The 13,368-nt window shown below is 58.0% G+C and overlaps 1 protein-coding gene across 1 annotated transcript; it reads right to left on the bottom strand.

The window, feature by feature from the left end:
• Positions 1 to 414: 414 nt before the first annotated feature.
• Positions 415 to 11,760, bottom strand: LOC113875148 (immunoglobulin lambda-1 light chain-like). Its single transcript, XM_027513549.1, has 5 exons — positions 11,715 to 11,760; positions 11,330 to 11,631; positions 11,194 to 11,209; positions 1,120 to 1,161; positions 415 to 982 (listed from the first exon to the last, which is right to left on the bottom strand). The coding sequence occupies exons 1-5, from the start codon at positions 11,758 to 11,760 to the stop codon at positions 663 to 665; spliced, it is 726 nt and encodes a 241-aa protein (XP_027369350.1). The 3' UTR covers positions 415 to 662.
• Positions 11,761 to 13,368: the final 1,608 nt, after the last annotated feature.

The raw sequence follows: 13,368 nt of genomic DNA, 5'->3' as shown, positions 1-13,368 counted from the left end.
CTCGAAGTGCTCAGGGTAGAGGGAATCTGTACCCCAGAGCCAAAGCTAATGTCCAAGCCCCCTCCCCGTGAGCCCAGGAGGCCAGGGAGAAAGGAAGGGGGAGCCGGGGCTGGGAGACCCCCAGGAGTGGCCCGGCCTGGAAACCCAGCAGGACACGGAGAGACGGATGCAGGCCAAGGTCCCGGGTCAGTTACGGTGACAGCCATCATACCGCAGAGAAAGGACAAGCGGGGGGCAGGCAGGTGTGGGGGTCCCCACCAGGCAGGGATGGAGCGCTCCTCTGGACGACACCAGCCATGGGCAGCTGTGTCCGGCCAGGTGGCAGGGCTGGGCACGGCCCTGTGCTGGAGGAGGAGAGGTCGGTGGGGATTGGGTCCCAACCCGTCTCTGGGCGACACCTGCCCCCCACCCCGACACTGTGAGCCTCTCCTCTTGGGGTATTCTCTCCTTGGTGCCTGGGATTCCTGAATCTCCAGAATCCTGGAGAGGTTGCTGATTAAATACGAGACAAGGAAAAAAGGAGCAGCAAGCAGGATTTATGAATGACAATGAGGACGTTTTGTTGCAAGCAGATTGGGAGCGGGAAGAAGGGACGTAGGGGACCATGGTGGGAGGGGAGACGCTCCTGGGGTCCCAGGGCTCCAGGAGGGGGGCCCAGGGCCCTAAGAACACGCTGAGGGCTTCACTGTCTTCGTCACGGTGCTCCCCTCGTGCGTGACCTCGCAGCTGTAGCTGCTTTTAGGTTTCCACTCGCTGCCCGTCAGGGTCAGGTAGCTGCTGGCCACGTACTTGCTGCTGCTCTGTTGGGAGGCCTGGCTGGTCACCACACCCCGGGTGACGGGGCTGCCGTCTGCCTTCCAGGCCACGGTCACGTTGCCCGGGTAGAAGTCGCTGATGAGACACACCAGGGTGGCCGTGTAGGTGCTGAGCTCCTCCGTGGAGGGTGGGAACAGGGTGACGGAAGGTGGGAACTTGGGCTGATCTGTGGGTGGTAGAGAGACGGAAGGTCATCATGGCAGCATCCCTGGCGGAGCCTCTGACCTCGGGAGACAGAGAAAAGTGACTTTCACGAGAGAGCAGAGGGTGGGACAGGCTGGGGAAGGGGTGAGAGCCGCTTACCTGGTATGGTGACCTTGGTCCCGCTGCCAAAGGTAAACCACGCTGAGGGACCCTCAGGCCAGACGCCACGCCAGCACCTAGGACCTGGCCCCCGGGGGCCGGGCCGGAGCGGGAACCTGCTGGGCGTGATGGACACCGGGCTGTGTCCTGTGGGAGTGGGTGTGGGTAGCCAGCCCTCCAGCACCCAGGGCACCCCTGGGTGATGCTACCTAACCATCTCGCCCTCTGCCGCCTCCTTCTCCTATGGTTATGGTTACCAAGGGTGGGAGAGGGGAGAGATCAATTGGAAAATTGGACTGGCACATACGCACTACAATATGTAAGACAGACTGCTAATAAGCACCCGCTGTATAGCACAGCGAGCCCTAGTCAATAGTCTGCAATGGCTTACAAAACACAGGTTCGATTCCTGGGTCGGGAAGATGCCCTGGAGAAGGAAATGGCAACCCAGTATTCTTGCCTGGAAAATCCCACGAACAGAGGAGCCTGGAGGGCTGCAGTCCACGGGGTTGCAAAGAGTCGGACATGACTGAGCGTGGCACGGGATGGCTCATGTGGGGAAAGAATCTAAAAAAGTGTAGGCATATGTCTACGTGTGACTGATTCACTTTGCTGCTGCTGCTGCTCCTGCTGCTGAGTCGCTTCAGTCGTGTCCGACTCTGTGCGACCCCGTAGACAGCAGCCCATCAGGCTCCCCTGGGATCCTCCAGGCAAGAACACTGGAGTGGGTTGCCATTGCCTTCTCCCTGCTGTACAGCAGAAACGAGCAACTCGACTATACTCCAATAAAAAAAATTTTCAAAAGAAAATTGGTCCCCAAAAGGTTGCTAACGGTACAATTCCATTTATAGAACTATCTGGAGGGGACAAAACTAGAAAAGAAGACCGAGTTAGTAGTTGCCAGCTCGTCTGTCCCGGCTTGGGAGGGAAGGAAGTGGGTGTGGCCAGGAAGGCCTCTGGGAATATTCTGTGCTTTACTGCATCCCGGTCGTACCCTGGCCATGATTTTTTATATTACGAGACATCACCGTTGGGGGAAACCAGATGAAGAGCACCTGGGACCCCCTGTATTATGTCTTAAGGCTGCATGTGAATCTACAAATATCCCCAAATAAAATGATAGAAAAAGAGATTACATACAGCATGATGACATCGATATCTGGAAAAGGCAAAACTATAGGATCAGAAAGAGACAGGGCTTTCCTGGCTGTCCAGTGGCTAAGACTCCAAGCTTCCACTGCAGGGGTCCCTGGTGGGGGGACTAGAGATACCACATGCTGCTCCGCATGGCAAATCAAAGAAAGAAATCAGTGGTTCTTCATGGTTGGAATAGAAAGAGGACTTGACTACACAAGAACCCAGAAAAATTTGGGGAGGGTGGTAGAAATGTTCTGTATCTTGATTGGGGTGGCGGTTACACAACTCTATGATTTTATTAGCACGGGTTCATTGGAAGGACTGATGTTGAAGCTGAAACTCCAATACTTTGGCCACCTGATTCAAAGGGCTGACTTATCTGAAAAGACCCTGATGCTGGGAAAGATTGAGGACAGGAGGAGAAGGGGACAACAGAGGATGAGATGGTTAGATAGCATCACCGACTCGATGGACATGGGTTTGGGTGGACTCCGGGAGTTGATGATGGACAGGGAGGCCTGGCGTGCTACGGTTCATGGGGTCGCAAAGAGTCAGACACGCCTGAGCAACTTTGACTTTCACATCTCACCCTCCCTTCTCATTGGACGTCTAGGTTGTCTCTACTTCTTCCCCAAGAACATACAGTATTCAGCCAAAGTTCTGATGCATCATCAAGATAAATTTCTTTTATTTTTTAACTTTATTTTTATTTTCTGGCCGTACCACATGGCATGTGGGATCTTAGTTCCCTGACCAGGGGTGGCACCCAGGTCCCCTGCGGTGGAAGTTCAGAGTCTTAACCCTGGACCACCCTGAAAAGTCCCAAGATACACGTGTAGAGGTGGGATTGCTTGATTAAGTAGAATGTACGTTTTTATGACTCTTGGTACGTGGTGTTGTTTGTTCCAGGAATTCAGCCTCCCGCTGACAGTCCCTGATGGTGTGTGTTGCTCTCCGTCAGCCCTCTGGCGTCGTCACTGTCAATCCACTTGCCCATTCCATAGGTCCGCGTGGACCGGGCCCTCCTCCGGTCGCCTTTCCACTGCCTCTTCTCCAGCCTCTAATCTGGCCTCACACCAGTTTTTGATCCGGAACTGTTTTCCCAAAACGCCAGCCTGACTCTGAGAGCCCCGCCCTTGAACCCCTCAGCCCCTCCCCCGGGTCCCAGGGTGACGGAGAGGGTGGTGTGCAGCCCGCTCCGCCGGCTCTGGAAGCTCCCTGCAGGCCTGCGCCCCTCGCTGTCTGCCTCAGGGCCCCGCTCCCTTGGCCTGGAGCACCCCCATCCCAGGTCCCTGCCCTGGACCTGTGAGACCAGCTCAGGCAGCGGCCCACCCACCTACGGCCCCTAACCTGGCCACAGGGCTGCTCCACTCCTGGACGTGACCCCTCGGTTCAGACCGTCCCTCTCGGTGACCCTGAGTGGTCCGATGGCTGAATGGACACCCTCAGGGGAGACCAGCCACCTGCAGGCCACCCCTTCTCCCCAGCCTTTCGCTGCGGCCACCCCTGCCTCTACGGGGCAGGCGTCAGGCTGTGAGGCTCTCATCCAGTTCGCACCCCTCACATTGCAGGGGGGAAAGTGAGGCCCGGAGGGGTGGACTTGTCAGCCCAGCCAGCACTGGGGAGAGGGGCGCGCACAGGGGCAAGAAGGTGGTTCACCAGCCTAGGGGAGCCCCGGGGACCCCAGGACGAGGGCAGTCACCGCCGAGACCTCCTGCCCCCGCCTCCCCGTGCTGTTCCGCTCGGAGGACCAGCGCCGGGCAGGGGAGAGACTACTCTTGGGTGCAAGAGGTAAGCGAGGCCAAAAAACTCAGCAATCCAGAAAAATGATGTTTTAATCCAAGAAAAATAATTAGTGCAAACAAGTCCACACCAGACAAAATGCCGATGCTTCTGACGAAGCCTCCATCTCCAGGCCCCACCCTCCGGCCGAGCCTCCCCGCTCTGCCGTCTGCCCTCACGGCGGCTCTGTCCTCACCCTCAGCGTCAGCAGCAGGGACCCCTGTGCACCCCAACGACTCCCCCGGCCCTTACCTGCCCCGCAGGCTCCACGGGCTCTTTCCTGATGGGGCTTCCATGCGGGGGGCTGTGCTCTGAGGCGCCGCCGTTGGGGGCAGCAGGCCGTGGGCGCCCACCGCCAGGCCCAGCAGGATGAGAGGCCAGGGCTGCCTGGGGACACCGCGCTGACCCCTAGGGGCCTCACGGGCCCCCTGGCCTGGCCTGGGCCTCATGTGCCCCCAGGGCCAAGGGCACCTTGGGCAGACGCGCTGGTGTGGGCTCCTCCTTGGAGGGGTCGAAAGTGCCCCGCTTCCCCTTGCTGGCAGGGGCTGTCCGGGTGCGCCCCGTCCCGTGGGGCCCGTCCTCTGCCTTGGCCTTCTGTCCCTGCCTCCAGCACCGACCCCTCCCCCAGGGCCCAGGGCCGGTACTCTGGGGGGCCTCTCCTGGGGGGCCTCTGCCAGCTGCCCTGCTTGGTCGGAATCCAGGGCTCAACCGCCTCACGATGCAGTCTCTGCCAGCCCCACCCCAGGGACCTAGGGGACACAGCTGCTCCCGCCCTCGTTCCCAAGGGCGCCCTGGGCGTCTCCTGAGGGGGTCGGGAGGGTGGCGAGGCCGCGGCTGAGGTGGGGGTGGGGAGAGGGCCCAGGTTACAGGCCGGCTGCAGGGCAGGGAACCGTGGTTTCATCACAAAACTGGGCACCTCCTGGGTGACACCCCTCTCCCCCATGGGTCACACATACACACACGGGTCTCACACACACACAGAAACACAAACACACACAGAAACACAGAAACACAGACACATATACACACACATCCATGGGTCTCGCACACACACACACACATCCGTGCATCTCTCTCTCACACACACATACACATCCATGGGTCTCGCACACACACACACACACACACATCCGTGCGTCTCTCACACACACCCTCATAGTAAACATAATAAGAGCAGCCGTCACCTCCAGCCTCCCCCAGAACGCCCTCCTCTTCCCACACTGACGCTCTGTCTCCCTTAAACACGAGCTCCGCATCCCCTCCCCAGGCGCTGTGAACCAACCTTCTTGGGCTTTCAGGGTCTATGATTTTGACTCCTCTAGGCACCAGGTATTCCTGCCTGGGAAATTCCATGGACAGAGGAGCCTGGCGGGCTACAGTCCAGGGTGTGCCAAAGAGTTGGACACGACGGGGCGCACACGCGCACGCGCACAGACACACACAGACACACACACAGAGACACACACAAACACACACACACAGACACACACGCAGACACACACACACAGACACACACACACACACACACACACACAGACATGCAGACATACACGCAGACACACACAGACAGACACACACAGACACACACACACACAGACACAACACAGACACACACACACAGACACACACAGACACACACGCAGACACACACAGACACACACACAGACACACACGCAGACACACACATAGACACACACACAGACACACACACACACGCAGAGACACACGCAGACACACGCGCACAGGACCTTGTATGAGTGGACTCACACGGAATCCATCCAGCAGAGCGCTGTGTGAGCTGAGCAGTGCTCCACCCGCAGCGCGGATAGATGGCTGCTGTTATTACACGCATTACTGTCATTCCTGCAGCTGGCCCATCGGGTGTGCCTTGGGGAGAACCATCAGCCATCAAGAGATGAATGCAGCCCTGATGCCATCGACTGCCACTTTTCAAAGTTTGCATCATGGAGGTTGTAGAACCGACGCAGTCGGGAGCAGCCAGCACCCTGCAACAGTGAGGCCGTGCGGGGCAGGCGGGGCCAGGGAGCGCCTGCACTCAGGGCGGGCGGCGGGGTCGTGGGGTCCTGCCTCGGTCAGCCTAATGCATCAGTACGCTCTGGATGGTGACGGGAAATGGATTTCTTACAGGAGGTTTTGACAGGAGAACCTTTGGAGAATGTGGTTCTGATCCAGTGTTTGTAGGAGACGAAGCTCGTTGTCCCATCCACGCTTGCGCATCAAGTTCATGTTTGAAACTACTCTCTGCTTCAGGTCCCGATGGTTTGCCCATTGCCCTGACACTCTCCCCAGGGGCCCCCAAAGTGAATTTCGTGAAAGCCACATGCCCTCGTGGTCAGGCCTCCCCAGACATTCTGTCGGCACCTGCCCAGTGCAGTCACGGGATGCTGTGGCAGATAGACTGACTCCCCCAGGTAACCGGGAGTTCATGAAGGGGAGGTCAGGTCCACAGACCACGTGACTTCGCTTGGATCCCCGTGTTCCACACGCACTGACCAGGCGTCTGCGAGGGCCTGATACTGAATCGTGAGACCTCACAGTTCTTGGGTAGATGGGCCAGGCCCTGAACAGTAATGGGGTGGGGTCACTCTGACAGCCGCCATGCAGAGTGTGGGGGAGCCCCTGGGGGCCCCGACCCAGTCCAGCTTCTCCCCACTGTGGTGCCTGGCTCACTCCAGCTGGAACCTAAGCTCCTTGCACTTTGGGGGCTGGGTCTCCCCCGGGGTCCCAGGCGGAAGCTGGTCCCTCCCAGCCCCCAGGCAGGTGTGACACTCCCCCACTGCCCAGGGAAGTGGTGGTTCCCCTGGGGACAGCCCTAGGTCTTGGGGACAAGAAGGGGCTGTCCATCAATTCAGGGACCCCCAGCTACACCCGCCCCGCCCCGTGGCCTGTGCCTGGCTGCTGCTGCACACACCATGTATCCCGCCGTGGCCATGGTCAGAAGTCCGCATCTGGCTGGACCCCAGGGACCCTGGAGGGGTGAGTGACTGAGAAGCATCTTCAGAGCATCAGCTGCTGGACCACACGTGCATCTTAAGTGGAAGTGTCCTAACAAGGGAGGCTGAGGCGGACGACAGGGGTGCCGGATGTGCTCCTCCTCGCGCGTGGAGCTGCCGGGAACCTGTGAAGATGCGGGTTCAGACTCAGCAGGTCTACGGCGGCCTGGACACGTGGCATTTTTCACAAGCCCCCAGGTGACGCTGGGCGCTGCCAGCCTGTGGGTGCCTGCACTGCACCCTGCTGGTGCTTCCCCAGGACAGCTCTGAGGTCCGTGGACATGATGCTGAACTCAAGCTGCTGCGTCTCTGGGCCTCTGGGTCGAGGACGTGCTGACGAGACGCCGGGAAGGACAGGAGGTGTCTGATCTGAGGGACTATTCCAGACCGCCCCCAGTTGGACGGCAGTCACTGGGAGTGAAGGGGTCAAGGTCGGCCCGTAAGGACCACCACCCTCCCAGCCCCACTTGCCTCTCTGCAGTCCACGCAGAGTCCAGCAGAGGAGAACCTGTCATGACTTCCAGCCCGGGCACCACCGTGCCTTGAGGGTGGCAAACAGAGCTTTAACTTTGTTTTTTAATGGCTTTCTTTCTTTTTCACTTTTGAGTGAGTGGTGTAAGGTGGGTTGTGTTTTCCTGAATTTCTCCTTAATTTTTCTTCCGCTGCCCGAAGTTGTGTCCGACTCTGCGGCCCCGGGGCCTGTAGCCTAACAGGCTCCTGTGTCCGTGGGATTCTCCAGGCACAAACACTGGAGCGGGTTGCCATTTCCTTCTCCAGGGCATCTTATCAAGCTAGGGATTGAACCCAGGTCTCTTGCATTGTAGGAAGATTCTTTACCATCCGAGCCACTATATATGTACACACACATATATATGTGTATATAACGGAATATTGCTCCGCCATGAAGAAGAATAAACTAATGCCATTCACAGCAACGCAGACGGACCGTCACGCTGAAGTAACTCAGACAGACAAATACCATACTCCATCACTTCTACGTGGACTCAAGAAAAAGTGTGCCGACGGGTTTGTATACATAACAAAAACAGACTCACAGGCCTGAGAGCAGACCCATGGCTACCACAGGGGAAATGTGACGGGGGGAGAAGTTGAGAGTTTGGTGTTGACACATGCACATGGTTGTATATAGATGATTAATGGGGACCTACTGTATACGAAGCACAGAGAACTCCGCTCACTATTCTCTAAGAACCTAACTGGGACAGGAACTCGGAGAATGTACACGTGTGTGACTGAAGGTTTCGGCTGTACACCCGAAGCTGACCCAACACTGCGAGTCAGTTACACTCCAAAATAAATTAAAAATTAAATTAATAATAAAAGAGGTGAATGGCAAAACTAAAAATAAAGGAAAACCGACAATAGTGAAGATCCACACACCAACTCTTTATTTAAAAAAATCATCATCTTTTAGAGAACCAGCTGAAGTGAAGGTGACTTGGCCCAAATGTTTTAAAGACAAAACTGAATGAGCTGTTTACGACGCACCACCGTGTCTCTGGTTAGGCACCGACTTGAAAGGCCTTCTGCTGCCCTAAGACAGAAAAACTTCCCACAATCGCAGTGGATTTAAACACCTCAGTATCTTATACCCATGAGCTCGTGATGGTGCTAACAAGGTGGGGGATGCTGGTACACTGACTTGGGATTTTCGATGACTGGTAAATAGAGGGGGAAGATCAGACATTTATCCTGCCTTTACTATAGGAAAGTCCCTGGGGCACCTCAATCATTGATGAGGGGACGTGTCCCTCCTAGTTTTGCTGGAATGAAAATGTCCTCATTTCACATCCTGTCGTGAACTGCGTGCACATCACAAAAAGGCGGTGTAGAATGAGACGCCAGCCAGGCCCCCCCCTGCGCCGGAGGGCCTCTGAATGTTAACCCCACCCGGCCTCTTTGAGTGGGGTCACCTGCCCCAGCTCGAGGTGCCAAACCCCCGTCACAACCGCACAGCCTCGGTGTGCACGAAGAGCCCTTGCGCTTCACTGCGTCTGATAGGTAGGCTCCTTCCCACCAGACCCCTGGGTCCTCTCAGATCCCCTCCCCCGCGCCTCGATGTCCAACTCGGGCCAGGATGTCTGGGCCCTGGCCTTCAGTGCCACTGGTGGCGTGTCCCAGCTGGCTGGGTTCTGCATTTCTGGGTCGGACTTGGGAGCAGGATGATGGAGGAGCCGACAGGACTCCCTGCTCTCTGGGTTTCTTACTGTGACTCTGAATATCAGAATCACAGAGGATGGAAGCAAGAGAAGGGCTGGTTACAAGCAAGAGACAGAGCTCTTCGCGGACCACCTTCCTGGCCTCTGGAAATCGGGGCCTGGAGGTCCGTGACCAGAGGCAAAGGTCGGATGCAGGAAGAACTCAGTGCATTTCAGAGAGCGGAAGCCCAGTCAGTTCAGTCGCTCAGTCATGTCCGACTCTTGTGACCCCATGGACTGCAGCACACAAGGCTTCCCTGTCCATCACCAACTCCCGAAGCTTGTTCAAACTCATGTCCATCCAGTCAGTGAGGCCATCCAGCCATCTCATCCTCTGTCGTCCCCTTCTCCTCCCGCCTTCAATCTTTCCCGGCCAAAGTATTGGAGCTTCAGCTTCAGCATCAGTCCTTCCCATGAATATTCAGGGATGATTTCCTTTAGGATGGACTGGTTGGATCTCCTTGCAGTCCAAGGGACTCTCAAGAGTTTTCTCCAACACCACAGTTCAAAGGTCTGATGCAGGAAGCAAAGCACTCAGGGGCAAAGGTCTGACGTGGGAAGAACTCAGTGCATTTCAGACAGTGGAAGCCCAGAGGAGGCTGGAAAGAGGCCTGAGCTGAGATAAATGGTTTTACAGGAAACTCAGGACACACACACACACACACACACACACAGGGAAGGGCTGCCCCTGAGGGTCTTTTCAGTCTTGAGAAATGGACATTCTCAGTCCAGTTTGGAGTCAGGGGAGATGGTTCACCTGGCACCTCTCTGAATGGGAGACATGTCCACATGTGGTGTGGACGTGGATGTACAGGGTCCCTCTCTGCAGGGCACACGCGGACCCCGCACCTCGGGGCTCAGGGTGCAGATATGGGCCAGAGTAGCAGGACCCCACCGTTTCCCTTCACCCAACAAACCCACTGGTGAGGCCACATCCCTGCCCGTGCGGTCTTCTGGGGTCCTGAGGGGTTCATACCCCCGAGTCCACAGGCACAGGGAGCCTCGGGCGGCCTTGCTCACCCCACCGAGTGTGGTCTGGCTGTAACCTGGAGGCAGGAACGGGTGTTTCTCCAGAGCAGGGTCAGCAGAGCACGGCCCAAGCGCCACCACCAGCCCGGCCCTGTCTTGCTTCTGTAAAAGTTTAACAGGAAGCAGTCACACCTGTGCGTTCAGAGGGTCTGTGGCTGCTTCTGAGCTCTCAGGACAGAATTAAGTAGTTGCCACAAAGATCGTATGGCCCAGAAAACCAAAACTAGTTACTATCTGTGCCTTTTACAAAGAACACTTCCTCTCACCTGGCTCAGGGTGTCTCAGTTGGGGCGATTTTGCCACCTTGGGGACCTTTGGCGATGTCTGGGGACGCCTGTGGTTGTCATAACTACGGGCGGGAGGCTGTTTTGGGGGGGTGGAGGCCAGGGATGCCGCTGGACCCCCTGGAGTGCACAGGCCAGCCCCCCATGGCACAGAACCGTCTGGCCCAGCGGGGGACCGAGTCCACACCCATCCCTGGGCATCGCTCTTCTCCCCAGAGGGCCAGCAAAGGTGTTTTCTAAACTGCTTACTCCATGCCCACAGTCAGGTACAACAGCAGGTTCTGTCCTTGGCAGGGGCACCTCCAAGGAGCCATGTCAGCCCCCCGTCCCGGAAGACCCACAGCCCAGGGGCTCCGGCCAAGCAGACCATGGCCAGCCAGTCTCCTGGGACCTTCACCCTGGCTGGTTCTCAGGTGCGTTCCACTCATTCTGACTGTTCACAAAGCATCCTGGGCCTCCTCCGAACCAATTCAGACCACTCGGCAGAACAACTTCCCAAGATGCAAGCAGTTTTAATCCCCAAATCCAGCCTCCAAGGGGGTTCACAGGAGTGTCTTCTGGCCCTGGGCAGCCCACCGCCCAGCCTCCTCGTCCACACCCCCACCCCACCCCAGAGGGATGCGGCCTCCGGCCTTTAATGCAAGGGGAGTGTGGCCTGGGGGCCCGGGGAGCCCAGGGTGGCCAGCTCCCTTTCTGCCCTCTCTCTCTGTATCTTCCGCCTCCGCCCCATGACCGGGGTCCCCACAGCACAGAAATAGACAGCCTCGTCCTCGGCTTGCAGCTCAGCGATGCTCAAATACCCGGTGTTCTTGGCCAGGTCTTTGGAGCCGGAGAAGCGAGGGGGGACCTTGTGGCCCTGCCTCTTGTCGGAGGGGGAGAAATATCTCAGCAGGAATCTTGGGCGGTGGCCAGGCCTCTGCTGGTACCAGTAGATGCTGTGAAGGTTGACGTCGTGGTCGCTGCTCAGAGTGCAGGCCAGGCGGACGGTGGCTCCCAGGAACGAGGCCACAGAAGGCGGCTGACTCAGCACGGGCTGCGGGCTGCATCCTGGGGACACAGAGGCGTGTGGGCACGGGGGCAGAGCAGGGTGCGGGAAGGGCAAGGGAGCCGCCAGCTCCGGGGCTTCTCACCTGTGCGGTGGAGCAGGAGCCCCAGGAGGACGAGGGCCCAGGACATGGTGCGGCGGAGCAGAGTTCTGCCACCAGGGTCCTCGTGGAACAGGGCCAGTCCCCTCCTCCGCCCTCCTCGCCACCTCCCAGGGGTGGGGCCTTGGCACCCCTGGCTCCCGGTGGCCATCCCAAACTTCCCTGGGTTTGCGATGCCGGTTGGGGGGAACGGCCGCGTGCTGGCTTTTGTGGCTCCTGCCTTAACCCAGGGGAAGTGTTTAGGGAGGAAGCACCTGCCCGGGGCTCACAGCCCAGTGCCCAGGAGGCCAGGATGGAGTCCCCAAGGGGGTGACCTCCGCATCCCCCAAAGGAAGCTGAGCCCCACAGACTGAGGTTCTTGTGCACACTTCTGTGTGTGGTGAACCGGGAAGAGAGGACAGGTCCTCATGGTGGGAAACACCTGCTGGGTGCTGCAGAAAGTGTAGGGGACCTGGGTGAGGGTCCGCTGTATCCCCTCGCATGCCCCTAACATGCCCCTAACGCCCCCTCCAGACCCAGCCCCTGTCCCCCTGGAGTGAACCCGGAGTGACTAGCAGCTCCTGAAAAGGAACCATCTGGGCGGGCTTTCAGGAGGGGGCAGAGGTGGCCTTACCTCCTTCAGCCCTGCCCCAGGCCTCTGCCCCTCGTCCTCACGGGGGTCTCGCCAGGGAGCGGGGGAGGAGGCATCTGTGAGCTTGGTGGTCCTGGGGGCCCAGTCCTGCCCCTGGGTCCTTAGGTCCATAAATGAGATGCTGTGCGCGGACCACGGTGTGTATAGTAAAGAATCAGCTGCTCCTCGTCCCTGGTTCCTGGGAGGCAGCCTCTAAATACAGCGCTTGTTTTTCGGGGGGCCCCTGAGGTTATACCAATGGGTGATTTGCGAAGGATGCTGGCCGTGAGGAAAGCCCCACCCAGCAATGGGAAGATGGGAGCTTTGAGCTGAGCTCCCAGGACGGGGAGAGGGGCTAGAGACAGAGTCCAATCACAGAGCCAGTGGTCCCCGGAACTGTCCTGAGTAATGAAACCCCAGTGGACACCGAGGCTCAGGGGAGCCTCCCAGACTGCTGGACTGTGGACATGCAGGAGGGAGAGGCAGCCTGAGGACACAGCAGCCTACCTCTGGGACCCCCACGCCCTGGTGCAGCTCTCCGTTGACTGCTCCTGGTCTGTAGCCTTTACAACAAACCTGGAATCGTGAGGATGGAGCTTTCTTCAGTTCTGTGAGGCTTTCTACCAGTCATCCACCCTGAGGGGGTTTGGGGAACAGCCCCCCAAACTTGTGGCCATTTGGTCAGAAATATAGGTGGCCTGCAGATAGCCGAGTTTGCAGCTGGTGTCTGAAATGAGGGATGGGTTTTTTTGGGGTGGGGTTGTGTCCTGAATTTGCGCAAGTCCCCCTAACTCCACGTAGCCGGGGCCAGAATCACATTGCAGGACTCCTTTGGTGATCCAGTGGTTAAGAACTCGCCTGCCAGCACAGGGGACATGGGTTCGGTCCCTGGCGTGTGAAGGTTCCACACGCCCTGGGGCTGTTGTAGCCACGGGAAACAAACTCACTCAGAAGGACAATGCAAATAGTGGAGTGCAGTTTATTACACCGGCGGGCCCAAGGCAGACTCTCCTCTTAGCCAAGGACCCC

Source organism: Bos indicus x Bos taurus, chromosome 17 (genome assembly GCF_003369695.1).
Source record: "Bos indicus x Bos taurus breed Angus x Brahman F1 hybrid chromosome 17, Bos_hybrid_MaternalHap_v2.0, whole genome shotgun sequence".
NCBI classification, from domain to species: domain Eukaryota; kingdom Metazoa; phylum Chordata; class Mammalia; order Artiodactyla; family Bovidae; genus Bos; species Bos indicus x Bos taurus.
Note: the sequence above shows the minus strand (reverse complement) of the source record. Positions and strands in the feature narration are given on the sequence as shown.